Source organism: Porites lutea, chromosome 11, assembly GCF_958299795.1.
Source record: "Porites lutea chromosome 11, jaPorLute2.1, whole genome shotgun sequence".
Taxonomy (NCBI): Eukaryota; Metazoa; Cnidaria; class Anthozoa; order Scleractinia; family Poritidae; genus Porites; species Porites lutea.
Genome location: NC_133211.1, coordinates 12,165,120 through 12,184,194, shown reverse-complemented (window position 1 = coordinate 12,184,194; position 19,075 = coordinate 12,165,120). Strand labels below are relative to the sequence as shown.

Sequence of the window (19,075 nt, the reverse complement as noted above, 5' to 3'; positions counted from 1 at the left end):
ACGTGTAAACACTAAGTTAACCGACAGAAATCGAACATTAATGTATTGCGCAAATTTAACTTCATTTTTTTTTTCGTTTAAGCTACATCCAACAGAAAAATATCCCTGCATGCATGTGTTAGCTAAAGGTGCCGACTTTTAAATCCGAGTACAAGACACTGCAGACACTATATAATCAGTTGTTGATGAATAAACAGACTTCTTTAGGCAAATAAGCGCAATCAGGGATTGTTTTGACAGCTCCGAAACGCGGCATAAAGTTTATATCATTGTGACTATTCAACTATACCCAGAGAGAGATGAAAATGAGTATTCAGAGCCATTCACAATATACTGTAATTGGGACTTGGTCATATCACTAAGAACGGTCCCTTTTTCGGTAAAGAGTGAAAAATATCTTATCAGTGGAGAATTTATGGAAATAGCAGCTGGGTTCTTTTTTAAACAATAGCAAAATTGTCAAATTTGTGTCAATTTTGGCACACCTTAACTAAAAAGCAGCGCCAAAATGGGGAAAGATTTTGGAACGCTGAAATCACTTAAATGGAGTACAGCATTTTTACCTCGACGCAGTTGAAATGGACTATGTGTGTTCCATTTAATTCATTTAAATGATGTCGCTAGTTTAGCATAACACACCAATATGCAAGTCGGGTAACACCATGAACATTGGATAATTTGGTGGGAGAGAAAATTGAAGAAAAACTTCTGAAAGAAATGGCAAGTTCATGATTGAAGAAAAGCTGGATTGTAAAACATACCACACGCGTCATATTAGAGGCTGTAACTTGTACTGAAAATGTGAACGTTTGTACATTACATGTATCTTTCTGAAATATTTTATTTGTCGGCTTAGTTAGGATATTTGCCATGACATTGATTTACCCCGGCTTGATTTATACTTTCAACAGAGTCAACAATTTCACATATGAAACTAATCAATAACACTTTTCCTAACTAATAACTCCTGAACTGTTATACATTCTTCATTTACAGACTTTACACATGTTTACAGTGATACAAGACTACATAACATGTGTTGACCGTTTCCTGATTGATAAGAACATTAAACGTTTGGTGTGTTTTCTATAAAAGTGAAAAAATACGGAAACCGAGTCGGATGTCCTAAAAACTAAACCGAATAAATCCCGGACTCGTTGCTAATTTGAGGTTAGCCTATTCCAGGAGTTCAGATGGTAGGAAGCGGGCAAAAAATTAGGACGCGGGCGAAAAATTGACGAGGGAAAAAAAAGGGCTCGTTTTTTTTCCGCTCGTGTTTTTTTTTTGCGCTCGCCGCGTACGATTTAACTTGCTCCCCATTATCTAAACGCCTGGAACAGGCTAATTTGACGTCCGATTTACTTATGAACCAAGTCAGATGTGTTTATTACCTTTTTTTGCTATATTAGACATTATTGCTCTTGACCGTGTCCCTGAAGGCTTTTTGACTGGCGTGTCTGGGATTTTATAAGGATCCAGAGGTGAAGAGAGTCAGGGTACCGTGATTCCGCCACAAACTTTATCGATTTGTTTACCTCGATTTTTTTACGGTTTGAATCTTTAACGTTTTCTAATATAAGGCTGTTTTCTTGCTGAACAAAAAGAACACAGTGAAAAGAAACAAAATGATCACGGAAACTAAAAAAGCAAAACGAGCAAGATGGAAAATAGGACTCCGTCGCAAACGAGACTTGCTATTTCGCTGCGTGTTTTTATAGCTCCAAACAGGGCCTTGTTATCATGACCCTCCATATCATCGTGACCATTCAACTCTACTACGAGGGAGACAAAAATGAAAATTTGAAGCCCCCCAAAATACTTCAATTGGTAAACTTTCGAAGATCACTAAGAGCGGTCCGCTTTTTAAAGGGTAAAAAATATCTTATCAGTCAAAAATATATGGCAAAGGCAGCTGGGTACTTTTTTTAACAATAGCAAAACTGTCAAATTTGTGACAATTTTTGTACATTTAAAGTTACTGTAACAAGTAGCGTTAAAACATGGCGGGGCGGAAAGAATTTAAACGCTGAATAAAAGTACCTAAGTAAGTGTAAATAGCATTGGAAAACAATCGTTTTCTGCTCAAGATCGGTTTTTCAGGGCAAAAGTGCTGGCGTGGTGTTCCCGCGCGCACATCCCTGCATGGTGTGCATCATTAGCCATGAATGAAACAAACGATGATTTTGACGAAATTTTCCGGCCTGTAGAGAGAGGGGGAATATTTTTGCTCAGTACCTTTGGTAACGAACCTATAAGTTTAATGGCCTTAGCTCCCACAAGTCTCATTTAGCTCAGCTGTAAAGCAATGGTGATAGCACCTAGACTAGTAACCAAAATGACCTGGGGCCTACCTCTTTACTTAAGGTGGACCCAAGAGTTCTTTTGTTTCGAATTGCCTGTGTTCCTGACCGACTGAAGAAACAAAAGTCTCACTATTATAACACCTCAACGACATCTGGGCAACCGTAGTTAATTTAAGTGGAATGGTTGGGAAACCCTTTGTTATATATTCCCAAGCGCCTTTCCGCGCTTCAAATTTCCTTTCGATATTCCTTTGCGAGAATGAAAAAGTGGCGACTGGGTACGAGTCTGCGCTCCCTGCACTCTGCACCTGAACCATTTCATCCATGTGTTTTTTTAATTAGTACTGGAGCTTAATGGTTAGTTGTCGTATTTTTTTTTTAAGTTATGAACCCGGGAAAGCACTTCCAAACCAATGACGCAAAAAATTCAACACTAGTTGCAATGGAAGCAACTAGGGAATGTAAAGGGTGATCAACCAAGGAGCACAAAGGGCAAGCAACTAGGGAGTGCAAAGAGGAGCCAACTAGGGAGTGTAAGGGGTGAGCAACCAGGAAGTGCAAAGTGGAAGCAACTGGGGAGTGCAAAGAAGAGGTAACAACGAAGTGCAAGGAGTAGGCAACTAGGGAGTGCAAAGGGCGAGAAACCAGGTAGTGCAAAGGGGAAGCAACTAGGGGGTGCAAAGGGCAAGCAGCCAGGGAGTACAAAGCGCGAGCAACTAGGGAGAGTGAAGGGCGAGGAACTAGAGAGTTCAAAGGGCGAGCAACTAGAGAGTTCAAGGGGGAAGCAACAAAGGGTGCAAAGAGAAGGCAACCAGGGAATGCAAAGGGCGAGAGTAAGTAGGGAGTGCAAAGAGGAGGCAACTAAGAAGTGCAAAGGGCGGAGAGTGCAAAGGGCGAGTAACTAGGGAATGCGAAGGGCAAGCAACCAGGGAGAGCAAAGGGCAAGCAACTAGGGAATACGAGGGGCGAGAACCTAGGGAGTGCAAAGGGCGAGCAAGTAAAGGCTGGTTTTCACTAGCGACGGATTCAGAGTCGGAGTCGTAAGAGAGCTTATGACCTAGTGAAAATAAAAAATCGGAGTCGTAAGCGGAGTCATAACCGCGACGGAATCGGAGTCAGAAGAATCAAAACGTTTCCATTTCTTCCGAAGAGGAAACTAGGAAATAAAAAGGGGAAGCAACTAGCGATTGCAAAGAGGAGGCAACTAGGGGATACAAAGGGCGAGCGACCAGGGAGTGCAATGGGCAAGCAATTAGGGAGTGCAAAGGGCAAGCTACTATAAGAGTGCAAATAGGAAGCAACAATTGGGTTCGAGGCAGGGTAAAACATATTCCACTCCCTGGTAGCTCGCCGTTTGCATTCCCTGCAAAGGGGAAGCAACTAGCGAGTGCAAAGAGGAGGCAACTAGGGAATGCAAAGGGCGAGCAATTAGGGAGTGCAAAGGGAAGGCAACTCGTGGAAAAACAGGAAATTCTGTCACCAAAAAGAAGTTAACCACAGCGCTTGTATAAAATCCTTTTTATTTCAAATTACAGTAACCGTATTACAAATTCATCAGTTGAGTAAGCCGCAATATTCAAAAGATTTGCAGAGATAATTTACAAAGCATTTAGGACTTTGAGATACAAAGAGACGCAAGGGTAAATTCAAAAAGTGAATGAACGGAGGGAATTGGTTTGAACTTTCGTAGTTCCTCTAACTACTGATTCTATACTACAGTGGAATTTCACAGTTCCTTGCACCTTTATCAAGACTGGTGAGCTAATTTAATGAAACGTTTACGAGTGTATTTTACAAATGCTGCTGTTGTCTTCAAATTCTAAAAAGATAGCGTCATTTGTAAATCACTTTTGTAAACGTTTCGTTGAATTGACCCCAATCTCGACGGTGCATTTTTAAATTTTTTTAAAGCACTACAGTACAATGATTCCGCTATCGCTTCTAACAAATTCCACCATGCTATGGGTATCAAATGTGTAAAAACGTGATCTTGTGGTCTTCATTTCTGCTCTAACTTCTTCCCATGGAGATATTTAAGTACCGCTGACGCAGAACACGTGCAGCGGCTTTCGGTTGTCGTTGTCGCGTCAAGATTCCTTTCTTGTTCCCTACAACTCGTGTTATTTCTGTAAACAGACAACATAATTGGTTGGGGGTTAGTTTTACCCCTTCCAGGACGGGCTGAATGTTCGGTTAGTAAGCAGCGCAAACAGGGCAGGACAATTCGTATGACACAAATACATCTACCTAAAGCTAGATTTTAAAAGATTGACCGCCTGAAAAATTGAGGCCATGTTACCAGAAAGAGGGCATAACATGAGTCTTTTAAATGGACCAGTTGCCTAAAATTCATTTCAAAGCTGGAAATACTGTATAAAGAGATTAAAAAACAAAGGGAAAGGAAAGAGGAGGAAGGAAAATGCAATAGCTTTTACAAGAAACCTTCTCAAAAATTCAGCTACACCTACAATAACAGCATAGTAAATTCCCCCTTCTTGTATTGCTGACTTTTATAAAATGTAAAAAGAAATGCGCGCGTTGTTCATTCTTTGGTAATAATTGGCTTTCCCAGCATTACACGCGAGTTATAATGCACCGGCAAAATTAATGAAATTAAAGAAATATCAAGCAAAGAGACCAAATGAAATCAAGGCTTGCCAGAATGACGAATCCCCTTTTCACAAATTTGATTATTTGTAATCCAACGTCATCCTTGTAATCTTGGGCTGTATCCCTAAAATACTTTCCTGCCAAGCTTTCTCAATGGAGTCTGTTTTTTTTCCTGTCTATCCTCATTTATATCCTTCATTATGTGTTATACTTTTCATGTACTTTTGTTCTACTCAGAGGTTGTGCTTATTATGAGTATCTTAAAATGGCACCTATTTTTAAGAAACAGGCCTTGTAAAGAGTTAATAGGGGGAAAGGACAACTGTTAATCCGTAAGAATGAATTTCCGCTCTTAGGGGAAGTCAAACATAATCCCGTTAACATTAACTTTGATCTTCTTCAAACAATCGGCGCAGTTTCATGCGCGAGGAGACCTATTTTTCCCTTTTTGATTAACAAAATCTCGAATCTTAAAAAAAAATGCTGCAATAGTAAAACTGTTATTAAACAAAACAAAGTGGACAGGTTTTCAAGGCTATAATCGTGATGTGCATGTAAATGAATTCACGTTTATAAAGCCATGGCTGTACATACGACTTACACATGTACTGTTTAGAAACCTGATACGGTTATGTCGCCTTGCTTGCGCTCGATAAAAATTGGTCTAACAACCACCCTTGAACAAGTGACGGGTCAGCAGAACAAATCGCATGAAAAATCTCGTACTTGGAAGGTTAAACTGCGGATAAAACTCCAGACCACTCTAGCTCGAGTGTACGTGATCGCACATGTATAATAATTTATTTAATGAAATGATAACGAATTCCGCGCTCACTGGTAATCTAGCTTGCGTTGCAGACACACTAAACCGTCGTATAGAGCTGCACCAGTGGTCTAGACGATACGTGATGCGCAGGCTACTGGTAATCAGATTACAATTAATAAACACAGAACAACTTTATATGTATCCAACAAATTGGCCGAATTGCTAAGGATGAGTGTAGCCAGGCTGCCTAGATAACCTAGACTACGAGTAGTCCCCCATTTTTCCTCAGGGATAGTAGACCCTGCGAAACGCGAGTGCGCGTGAAAATCACCCCACGCGAGAAAAGGCAACATGCGGCGGGGAGAGAGAATAACCATAATGAACAAGAACGTTAGGGAGGCAATACATAGGACATTAACCCTTTAAGTCCCAATAGCGACCAACATCAATTTTCTCCTAACAATATCCATAGATTGTCAAGAGCAAAGTCTATGAGAATCAAGAAATTGAGTACAAAGAGATCAATCTTTGATCTTTTATCCAATTCTCTCAACTAATTTTTAAAGGATATGTATGGAGATCAGTCTTGAGAATTTGTATGCAGATATTGGGGCTTAAAGGGTTAATCAGCATGATAAATACACTGTACGGACAAACTTAAGTAGAACGCAATCTTACGTTGTTTTGTCATGAAGTCTGCAAAGTTCCAAATCAATTCTCCAACAAAAAATTCCTTCCTTAGCTTATCAAACACCGGGAAATACTGCTGAATAGTCTCTACCTGTCGCGCAAAGACAAAACAAGAAAAAATACAAATCAATTTAAGTTTTGACGTCAATAAGGAAGGGCATGGGTGTTGGTTCAAATAGAAAGCCGAGAGGCGATAACTAAAGATTCTCAGTTGCAAAATAGGGAAGTGGATTTTCAAAGAATCACGAGTAAAGACCAAACAACCCATATGATGTTAATAAAACAAACGAATTGACAGTTAAAGCAGTAGATTTGCTGCCAGTTCTTACCTGGTAGTCTTCGGTGAACACAAAAGGGGGATCCTATGAGAGTAAAATCTTAGAGTTAGCACTCCATTCAAAAGCACCTTACTTTTGCAGAGAGCATCGGAGTTTTCTTTTTCACGGATTTACGCTACTCTCCAGATCAGAATTTTGATGTTTGTTCCAAACATTTGCAGTTTTTCGAGTTAAGTGTGTCTAATGGTTGTCAGCTATTTTAGTTTATAAAGCATTTTCTTCATTGCGGTATGACGAACTTTTCGTCATAACTTTTTTGGTTTTAGCGCGGTGGCTACGAAACGTTGGAACAAACTACAGCTCAGCAATGATAATCCGATTTTACTGAGGGCAAATATTTTTTTACGAAATTAGCGCTTAAGTGGACCCTGCTAGTCAAAGAAAATCGCGTTTAGTAAAAAAATTTGAAGATATTTTTGACTGAAATTTCGGGTGTCGGCTTTTTTGATTACTGCAGAAGTCTGCAGCCTTTCGGTTCTTTTGAAGTTTTCAATTGAGCCCAGTTTCTAAATTTCCGAGTTTCCCGGTTTTGAGTCCTCGCGCACCGCTTTTTCCTCGCCTTCTCCTCTTGCGCGTGTCTCGGATCTAGCGCTCCTCGCTCGAAACGCGCTGGCCTTAAGGTGGCTCGACTGGATTTTTTGGGGTTGATACCTCCCAAGTTTGAGCATTAACTACGTCGGCATTAGTAAAGATATGGAAAAAAGGTTACCGCAACTGTATTATATAAAGATGAAAATTTCTTATGATCTGGGTTTTATTGCAATCGGAGTCGCCATGGCAACGTAATGACGCCATTACGTTTTTCATTTATTGTTGTGTTTCCCTGTACCAGGAGTTTTTTGAAGAAATCGCTTAAGGGAGTATGTACCTGCCATAATTGCCTCCATTATGGCAAAGTTTGAAGAAATTCTATGAGAGCGTTTTCGAGATATTTCGAAATGCAGTTTTAAGAATCATCAAAGCAGTGAAATAGCATGCTAGCCGCTCAATTCGCTAATATTTTAAGAAAATGATAAGCTTTGGGAACGCGGCTTCATCTCATAGTGGTTTGATTCCATTGAAAACTGCATACAAAAAAAGAGGGGAATTGCTCTGGGCGATCGCGAGTAAGAAGAATTTTATTAACTTGCATTCAGCTGCTTTTGATACAGTTTTTGGAGGTTATTTGGTCCATGCCTAAAAATTTCGCATTTTTCCAAAAACCGCTCGATAAATTTTTTTATAAATTCGACAATCCCGAGATCAGTCGTCAAGAAATATTCCCTGCAAGTTTCAAGAACATTGAAAACGGGGAAGGCTTTTAAATAGGGACTCAAACATAACCAATTTTCCCCCCAGATTTTGTGTTTACAAGTGAGCGTCCTTATTATTCACTGGCATTGCTTTCAAGTTTCATATGCACGTGCACAAGTAGCAAAAGATATAAATTTGCATCAAAAATTACTTTCCGAAGAAATATCCGGTATATGCTAATAATTGGCTTGTAGTCACAGATAGCAATGAGAGCCGAAACGGTGAACGTCACGGCTCATCGTGTAGGAAGCAATACTTAATTATCTTAATTGGGTTATAACATCACAGAAACTCTCACAAAGAATTGCTCTGATGTTATAATGTATCACTAACCTCTTTACCCGGTAATTAGCATATCCCGGAGCTTTAACCGAGGGTCCTTTTTGATGCAAATTCTATCTTTTTGCTAAATGTGCACGTGTATATGAAACTTGAAAACAATGCCAGTGAATAATAAGGACGCTCGCTTGTAAACACAAAATCTGGGGGGAAAATTGGCTATATTTGAGGCCCTATTTAAAAGCCTTCCCCGTTTTCAATGTTCTTAAAACTTGCAGAGAATATTTATTGACGATTGATCTCGGAATTGTCGAATTTATAAAAAAATTTATCGAGTGGTTTTTGGAAAAATGCGAAATTTTTAGGCGTGGACCAAATTACCGCCAAAAACTGTATCAAAAGCGTCTGAATGCAAGTTAATAAAATCCCTCTTACTCGCGATCGCCCAGGGCAATTCCCCTCTTTTTTTGTATGCAGTTTTCAATGGAATCAAACTACTATGAGATGAAGCCGCGTTCCCAAAGCTTATCATTTTCTTAAAATATTAGCGAATTGTGCGGCTAGCATGCTATTTCACTGTTTTTATGATTCTTAAAACTGCATTTCAAAATATTTCGAAAACGCTCTCATAGAATTTCTTCAAACTTTGCTATAATGGAGGCAATTATGGCAGGTACATACTCCCTTAAGCGATTTCTTCAAAAAAACTCCTGGTACAGAGAAACACAAAGATAAATGAAAAACGAAATGGCGTCATTACGTTGCCATGGCGACTCCGATTGCAATAAAACCCAGATCATAAAAAATTTTCATCTTTATATAATACAGTTGCGGTAACCTTTTTTCCATATCTTTACTCATGCCGACGTAGTTAATGCTCAAACTGGGGAGGTATCAACCCCAAAAAATCCAGTCGAGCCACCTTAAAAACGCGAAAATATAACCCTTTTTTTGCCGGCTACGCTTCTGAAGAAACGTATTCACTTTATTTTTCTGGAACAGAGAATTAACTGTGGGGTGAAAAATAGCCCATCAACCCCAATGAGCGTTAGCCCTAGTAAAGCGACTTAGGGAACCTAACCGATGCAAAGAGAAAATATTTCGATCTTTGTTCCATCATTTGTGTCTCAATCCTAAAAGGGACAACATTACATTGTATTTTATGCTTTGTTTAGTTGTGTTGCTTGCTTCATTGTGTCGGATCGCTTCACGCCTTCTTGTTCTATGGCACGTGATCATTGTTCCTTACCGTGTGAAGTCCAGCGACGGTATCCGCGCCATATTCAGACTGGATAACCGGTTTATGGAACTTGTCAAACCAGTTTCGGAGTTCACCTTCCAGCTGGAGACTGATCAGTTGTGTCTGTCCGCAGTCTTGGTACCAAGCATAGTAGCGATTACACAAGATCACATCCACAAATTGTACCTGTTAAAAAACATGAGAACAGGCAAAACTGTCGATAAACCAAGCGGCTTGTAATATAAATATGATCTGTTTCAAACGAGAGTTTTGAAAACGGCGTCTTCTAGATTATACAGGTATTGAAATTTTCTCCTTTAATTCCCCATGCTGAACACCAAGATGACAATTAAATCGCCTTTAGCCGCAAATAAGCCATAGCATGTAACGTGATTGCGAAAGATGCTACGAGATTCTTCATGTACAATAACTGAGTGAATAAAACTGACAAGATAGTTTGATGTTTCAGTTTATTTTTTTACCCCCATAGACGCCGGGATAAAAGACATTAATAGAAGCCTTTTACAATTTCCACATATTTTTGAAACTTTGTAGTCATTTACTTTCAGCATAACGGAATATGCATAAAGCTAATTATAATTTGTCTCCAGTCTTTAATCAGCCCCCATTCAAATAACTTCCCATTTCAGAAACACTGCAAAAATAAGCCCAGAAAGCTAAAAAGTTGATAATACAGCACATGGCTTTTAGTGGCTGGTGGAATACGAGTGAGTCATTGAAACCGATATCCATATTCATTTTCAATGACAGTAGTAAGCGGCGAGACGATTAGACTCAGGAATCTCATAAATTTGCACACGAATACAATTACGTCGGTGACGTCATAGGTATCTCATCAAGACAGGGTGACGTCATCTCCCCCTCCTTCAATGTTGTACTGCTATAACCGGTGCGACAGGTTTATAGTTACAAAAAAATGTGGTGGTGCGGGGAAACAATAAAAATGTAATGGTGGTGGTGGTGGAATAGAAGTGTAGTAGCGATGGCCAATGGATGTACTCTGGGTACCAGAGGTATTTCCCTTGCGTGAGGCGTGAGAGATGATTCGTAGTTTGGTCGACACATCTTCGGTCGAAGGCCGAAGCCACGAGCGGCGAAGTCGCAAGGAATAAACCTCTGGCCCTAGTTGTTCGAAAGGTGGGTAACGCTATCCACTGGATAAATCACTATCCACTGAATAGCGCAATTGGTTTCTCCAATATTTATCCGCTGGATAGTGATTTATCCGGTGGATAACGCTATCCAACGTTTGAACAACCCGGGCCTGGTGTCCACGTGGGTCACTAGAAAGAGTTGACGGAAACTTGAAAAAGCGCATGAAAACTCTCTGGAGGAGAAGGGATAAAACTTGTTGCGTTTAGTGCTAGAAACACCTAGTTTCCCATCGCCCCGGCTAATATTCACTATTTGCGCTCCGGTGAAATGAGAAATTGGCGCTTGCTCCTTCGTCAGACAGAGGCGTCAAAATGAACTGAATAAACTAGTGAACATATTGCCAATTGCTATTCAAGCAATCAAAAACTTGTCAAACTTTTTATACAAGACACAACATAAAAAAAGAACATGACATCACATTATCTTGATGCAATGCCTTTGTATGACGTCACCGGCGTTAATGTCTTCCTGTCAGGGACACCCAACGACAATTTTCGGAAAATATCTGTTCGGAAGACGATTTGACATCTAGAATTTTCGGAACATTTGTTGTAAAATTTCTTGCTTGCCTGCCTTTCCTAAGATTTTCGAACATCTAAAAACTACTATAATTGCCCATTTTTAACGGATTATAACCGTTAAAACGTCACCAAGAATTTTCGGGAGCCTTTTTTCTGGCTGAAATTCTCGAAAAGGTAAGTTTTGATCCCTATAATTTTCGGATCACTAGACTTTCAGCTAGGAAATCCGAACAGATGAAAAATTTTTAGGGGATAAAAATATGCCTATATCTACTATTTAAATACTAAAATAAGTTTAACAATGCTATGTTTAAGTGGTTTTGAACTATATTCTCGTTGGGTGCCCCTGTTCCTGTGCCAAAAGGGTTCTAGCCGGTGACTCTTATACTACTACCTCCACTGCTAGTAGTAGTACTCAGCGACTACTGAGGTCTTAAAATTGTTTAAATTTTAACGTACCGCTTTGTCTGTTGCCGCACTTGCTGAAGTCACAAATGTAACTGGACGAGTTGCGTCCAGGATTCGCGTGAACTCAATTACCGATCTGTCCAAATGAATAAATATACACAAAGTTAAAACTTGCGAGAGGCAACTGTTCCCCTTAGATATGAGAATGGTACAAATATCATACATTATCAAAGATAGTTATCAATCATTCTTTGTTTCGAAGTGAAAAGAGCAAAGTGAACAAGTATCAAGGGACAACGAGGTTCCAAAGATTAAATTCTATTAGCCTCAAGGTCAATCTAAGCTGAACATTCCTTGGAACTAGAAAATAAACGCGGCCTTGTGATCGTTTGTTCTTTCCACGTCTTCATATGCTAAGACGTTCTTCGGAAGATTTTAGGTAGAAGTACCAGAAGGTGCTACCGGAGAATTTGAATAACTCAAACTGTCTGACATAACAACCCAATATAGGTGACAATCCCGACTCCTTTTTGGGGGGCGGCACCAGTTAAATTAATTGAATTCTCTCGATTCAGATTTCGTTAACAGTTAGACCTTGCAAAAGGTGACAAAAATGACCAGTTTGAAGGAAAGCAGCGCCTATTGTTTCATAAACTCTTTAGATCCCTTTAGGCGAAGACTGGAAGTGAATATTGGGGTCTGGGATTTGTTCAAAACACGGTGGATTCGGGAAAACGCAAAACTCAAAATAATTTGTTAGGAAACGGGATTTTACTGCTAAGTAAACGCAGAAGCAGGATTCGTGGGCAAATGATGTGCACTTCACGCGGGTTTTTTAACATGCCTGTCGTAAATTCGAGAAATCGTCACGACTCAAACGTGTCATGTTACATATTCTAGAAGCAAATGCGAATTTCAAACCAAACTATAGACACAAAAAACAGGATTCAGTAAAGCGGATATAAAAAGGCGGGATGCGGTATGAGGGATATTCGTGAAAAAAGGAGCGGGGAATGCGGGATCAGGCCCCCCTTCCAGATTCTTTTTTGTGAAATTGAAAGTTTTTAAATGAGGTTAATTTTAAGGCTAAAAACATGGCTAATTCTGCTATGTGATCTCCTTTGATGCTAAGAGTTCACAGAGTTGCTACGAATAGCCTGATTGGCAGGCCTTGCAGAATAGGGTGGGGAAAACAATAAACGAAAAATGTTACCAATGGAACCTAACCCCAAAATAAAAGAATTGTAGCCTGAAAAAGAGCTGCGACATATAGCGGTCCAATATGCTGGGTAGCAGGCGTCATTTCCGTCTACTTTTAGCAAAGTGGGAGAAGGGCAGGAGAAGCGTGAGGGTATGGGTTGTAAAGGAACAAAGGAAATTGAGACGAATGCTACGCAGGTTAAGCTACGTGCAAACGAAAGCAACAACTCGCAGCAATGTTGCCCCAACAATGTAGTGAGCTGTAGCCTGTTCCAGGCATTCAGATAGTGGGGAGCGGTGTGAAGTAAAAAGGAGTGTAAAAAAATAAAATCTAGGGAGGAGGAGAGCACTTGGAACAGGCTATGTAAGCTGTTGCATCCGTTTGCACATGGCTAAAAGTTTGACCGGTTTCAAACTTTGCGCAGCAACTCCAAACAACACATAACAACATACAACAGGGTGTGCAAACGGACCCAACATGTAACATCCAACAAGGCTGCCTCCATTTGCAAGGAGCTTAAGGGGTCCAATTCAATTAAAATTCTGAAAGAGACGCAAGCTAGCTACTGCGAGGATCAGAGAGTGAACAATGTCAACAATGATATGCTTATGAGGCAAAACTGCACACCGGGATTAGACCAGCGAGCCTTAGTTTTTATGATAATACTAACAATAGGTGAAGTCTTACTGGAAGTAGGATGTCGCCTTTGAAGAATAAGATGCTGGTTCATTTGCTACAGACCACATAACAACTGATGGCCGGTTCTTGTCGCGGCGGACCAACTCAGCCATAACATCCAAATGATGGTGGAGAGTGGCATTCATTAGGTTCTCTCTATAAGAACACAAGACATTTAAGTGCATGTTACAGTTAAGTGGACAGAAATGAATTGTTGGCTTATTAATTAGGTAAATTGGTAGAGCGCTGCACTGGTATAGCAGAGGTTAAGGGTTCGAATCCCGTACAAGCCTGAATTTTTTTTTCATGCTTTCTTTTCACACCTGCATAAGTTGAGTGTATAACTGCAATGATCTTCCTTCAAATTTAATAATCCTTCACTCCGCTGTTCACATATATGATTTTCATAATTCATAATTTCATCATCATCCTTTCACAGGTTTATAACGAACCAATTCAATGACCTACTCCCAGTTGGCTAATGTTAGCTTAATTAGTAGATCGCTGCACCGGTATTGCAGAGGTCAAGGGTTTAAATCACGTACAAGCCTGAATTATTTTTCAGGCTTTCTTTTCGTAACTGCATAAGTTGCGTATATAACTGCGATGATCTTCTTTCAAATAAGAAATGAATTGTGTAGGTTATGGTAAAAGTGTGGCAATAGATTTCTTTTGAACAAATGTAAACAATTCTGACACTTGGAAGAAATAATAATTAGAAATCAACTATTAATATTACAAATCAGCTAATAACTTATTTCTGACTAATCACATACCTGTTAATCCCAACTCCGGGGCTTTCATCAATGACAACAATTCCCTGCTGATCTGCCATGTCCATGATTTCATCAGCATAAGGATAGTGACTGGTTCTGAAACAGTTTGCTCCAAGCCATTTAATCAAATTGAAGTCTTTAGCAATGATAGCATAGTCCATACCCTTGCCACGAATCTGTAATACAAAATAAGTTATTTTACTTTATTTAGACTATTGCTGCTCAGATCTAGAGATAGTTCTTCATATACTCTATGGAACTGGTGAGAAGAAATAAACGAGTCGGTTCCCTCGCCCCCATGTACAACTGGTACTCACATCAGCATCTTCATGCTTGCCAAATCCTTTAAAGTAGAATGGCTCATTGTTGATGAGAAACTTCGTTCCCTTCACCTCCACTGTTCGAATACCCACAGGCAGGCGGTAGACATCCTCTGATGCTGGTGAAACTGACTGAGTTGTAACCTAACAAAATATATCACAAAATACAGTCCCTTTTTCCAGGGGAAATACTCTCACTAGATTATACTTTATCAAGTTACAAACTCTAATTCCAAAATTAGCATGAGTTTCATTAATCATAGCTGCATGCCATCCGCGATTAGAGAATTTTCCATAATGCTACTGAATTCTCCAGCTAACGTTCAATAGCTTTTGACTATTTTTAACTCAGATGTGGTCCTCTTTCAAAATATTCTCCTGTAAAGTTACACCTTTCTCCTGCTACTAGAATTCTTAATTAATTAAATCCTGCTGTATTTCCATTTAAATAATTTTTTTCCGAAGTTATTTCTTACACTTGCAGTATAAGGTAACTTAAACCAACCACCTCTAAAATACAACATTAAAAAAAAATTTCCCCTCTCAGGTTGAAAAATATTTCACTTATTTTTCATTCATATAATATCCTCTATTTTGTCACAAAGAAACATAATGTACATTTCACCAAGTACATGATAATTAAAAAGAACATTCATTACACTGTTTAGTATTACAGTTTGATGGGCCAAGAAGACAAATAAAGGATTATTTCGTCTACAGATAAAACCTTCAATACCTTTAATGAGTAGAGATATGCAGGCTGGTCACTCATTCCAACAGGCCACCAAAGCTCTGGATTTTTCACCATCAATTTTCCATCAAACATATCTGGACCTTCTGCAGATGCAACCATAGTTCCAGCCTTATCAATAATTTCATACTTCATCGATACATTCACAGGGCCTGCAGATGACGATACCATTGAGTGAAAGTTGACTACGCCCTCCTCATTAGAATGGCTTGTTGTTATTGTGATGTCAGATAAGTATACTGCAGGAGTGGTGTAAAGTTTGACAGGGCGGTGAATCCCAGCATAATTGAAGAAATCAAAGGTAAATTCTTGAACAAAATATCCTGGAGGATACCTGAAAAACAAAAAGGATTTTGAATTTAAAAATAAAGTTTAAATCCAAATCCTGCTATGTGCATAGGGAACTTCTCTAAAACACCTATTTATTTATGTATATGCTGTCCAATGCAATCCTGATTTAGTACTCCTTATCTAAAATGGAGTATCTGATGTGAGATATTTTTTAGATATAGGTGTAAACCTCTGTACCTTTGTATTAAACATGTTTTTAACAGAAGTTTACAAATTATGCATGCACTGGTAAAAAAAATATTTTGTAGACCAGTAAAAATAAAAATTACCAACACTGAACAAAAACCTTGCACTTCCAACAAGCCTCTGTCAGTAATAATAAGCAGGACAACTTGCCATTTACAAAGGGACACTAGAACTTCTATCCTGTCACTTGATGTCAGGTGATGAATTCCTTCTACTCTTCATAGTCGTATCAGTTTATTTGCTTACATTTTGTAGCCACATCACCAACAGATCAAGTTATCATGTGCTGAATGTTTATGAATATTGAATGAAATTTCAATCTGGACATGTTTTAACAGTCACAAGCACCCTTTTGGGAACTCCTGTAACCTGATTGATTTTTAAGCCCCTTTGTACTCACCTGTCCCCTGTGAGATATTTGATTGTCCCAGGGGGGAGGGTGGAAGGTGTCAGTGTGTTATTGACTGCTGCTGTAATTCTGTTGACTTTATCATAGGACAACAGTGATGTTACATCAGCTTCAAATGGCAAGTGGCCTCCAGAATGAGTCATCACTTCTTTTCCATTCAGCCACTAATCAAAAAAAAAAGAAGTGCTCTTGTTCACACCATAAAATAGAAGTTGGTATTATTCACTCAAAATATTTCGACGTTTCTGATTGCCTTAAATCTCCTGGCTTATTCTTCATAACCAAACAGCATTGACAGATGGTATGTTAGACTGGAAACAAGGCTGTTTGGGTTAATTTTATACCATTTTATAACCTCACTTCTAAGTGTGGCCACCTAGCCGTTTATCCAGGAGTGAAAGACAAAAAAGTGGCATTTATGGCTATCTGACAAACAAAATAGCTGAATTTCTGACTAAAACTGAACAGAAGAAATGCAAGAATACGCAAACCGTATTGCTCGATGGATATTACCTACTTTTTGAGCACTATAAATCTACAAGCAAAAAAACATCTGTTTATATCTTGAAACTTTGCCCCGTGAAATAACGCACATACTTTGAAGAAAATCTAAGAGGAGGTAGGCTTGTTAAATTAAGAACCTAGAAATATTTTGAAGGAATAATACAACAATTTTATTGAATTCGCATTTTGCATGATGTGAAGAATTATGCTGATCTTGGAAGCTGTTATCTTCAATTCTTCACATGATACTCAGGAAAAGAAACCCCCGAGAAAACCATAATCTGTTGTAACTCAAGCTTTGTTTGAACCCTAAAAGATACCATTCTAAACTAAAAAGAGGCAGCCAAATATGAGTGATAGAGATTTAAATTATATGATGAAGTCATTGTCATAAAAACTTACCACAACAGTGTTGTAATGGGCACTCTCAAAACGGAGAACAACCCTGATAAGATCTGACTTCCATGCCTTAGGAGCAAAAACCTCCTTGTCATACCAGACCCAGCCAATGAAGTCTCTTAAGTTACGTTCTTGGGTAATGTCATTGTAGCTTGATGGTACTGGCATATGGATGACTTCACCAGTCTAAAAGGAGGAAACATGAACATGTATGAGTGTAGTTGACTATTGTTGTCTTGTCGACTGGTGCTCTTGTCTGTAAGCATGTTTATTTAGGGGCATTTGAACACACAATATTTATCCAATCCCAAATACAATAGTAATATACAGACAAGAACATGGCTAGCTCCTTAATACGTGAAATTCAGACTAGGAATGTACCTAGCCTCCTAGGAGGGCTCCAATATCTTCTTCTCAAAATAGATTTTCTCCTTCCTCCATCTGTTTTGAAGGAAAATTTCATCTTTATAAACTGTACACATTGTATTCTATGAGTGTGTGTATGAAGGATATGGCCATTTGAAAGTTCATATGTGCATTAATATATATGTTACAGGTCAAATTTGATTACAGGTTAACTTATTTTAACCTAGGTTGATTCTCAATTTCCTTTGTCTCTTAGGGTTAGGTGACAAAGGAATTGAGAATCAAACAAGGTTAAATCAAATTTAACCTGAAATCCAATTTGACCTGTCACATATACACTCTCACAAAAAAGGTTATATAAATATTGATGTTAAAAAGATAATGTTCAAGAATGCATAAAAAAAATGCAAAAATATGACATAATATTGGGAGTAAGGAGCAATCAAAATGGCTATGGCAACAGGAATGTGCAAAAAGCAATAGGTTTAACAAACAAAAGAACAAGTTTGCACATTTTGCTACAAATTATATAAGCCTAGGTGAAAACCAAATCCTGACAGCATTTATTGAGTTTGTCTTACTTCATCATGTGACATTTTCCATCCTTTATGATTTAAGCTTAGTCATGATCAGTTTCAATTATTTTTATACTACTAAATGAGAAATTTCTGCAATTTGATTGGCTTAGAGCAGCGGTATTTCAGCTTAATTTGAAATACCTACAAGTGAAAATTACAAACCTTTGCGGGTAGTAGTATAAGCAAATAATAGCATGATTTGTACGTGATATTTGGCATAAATACCACTCGTGATATTTCAAAATTATCTCAATTTTTCCTCGCCTAACGGCTCGTGAAGTTACCTCTGACAATCTCGAAATATCACCCGTGGTATTTATGCCAAATATCATTACAAATCATGCTATTACCCATACAAATACACATTCCACGCAAATCAGAGCTACGTTGTTTAGAGAATTCTAAATGTGCGAAATGAAAAGGCGCAGCTTTTGGTTCCAACTATCTGAACAGTTTTAATGATTTTTATAAATTGAGCCATTATAATCCTACCTCCCAAAGAGGTTTAGCATACCACTGTTGCTCAAAGCCGGCGTTTCTGTTTGCTGACATATCAGCCCGGAAGTTCCAGAATCCACTCAAATCCTTGACTTGCCGACTTTCAGAGTCCCTAGGAAATAACATTCCTGGTAGCTTAGACGCGGAGGTGGCTTGAGAAAGGCGAACCGTCGAAAATACAGCCAGACACAGTAAAAGAACTGAAAGGGACTCCATCTTCATCATGCAGAGTACGAGCTGACAATGCACTGCCAGTGGGGGCTGGGACTAGAGGAAGGTAGCTGGGGGAGTTGGCGGGGGGTGGGGTCAGCTTTCTGCCACGATTGTTTTCTTTTTCTTAAAAAGGAAAACAGACTTAACATTATTATGTATTACTCTTCCTTTCAAAAATAGAACCCCTCTGTTTAGACCCATCTCTGTTTAGACTTCCCTCC

The 19,075-nt window shown here is 38.9% G+C and overlaps 1 protein-coding gene across 1 annotated transcript; it reads right to left on the bottom strand.

Moving 5' to 3' along the window:
* Positions 1 to 3,806: 3,806 nt before the first annotated feature.
* LOC140952215 (beta-glucuronidase-like) lies at positions 3,807 to 18,880 on the bottom strand. The gene is made up of 12 exons (XM_073401637.1): positions 18,636 to 18,880; positions 17,203 to 17,385; positions 16,288 to 16,460; positions 15,336 to 15,684; positions 14,597 to 14,743; positions 14,280 to 14,455; positions 13,513 to 13,659; positions 11,676 to 11,760; positions 9,529 to 9,705; positions 6,699 to 6,731; positions 6,358 to 6,460; positions 3,807 to 4,429 (listed from the first exon to the last, which is right to left on the bottom strand). The coding sequence occupies exons 1-12, from the start codon at positions 18,864 to 18,866 to the stop codon at positions 4,314 to 4,316; spliced, it is 1,920 nt and encodes a 639-aa protein (XP_073257738.1). The 5' UTR covers positions 18,867 to 18,880; the 3' UTR covers positions 3,807 to 4,313.
* Between the last annotated feature and the right edge of the window lie 195 nt (positions 18,881 to 19,075).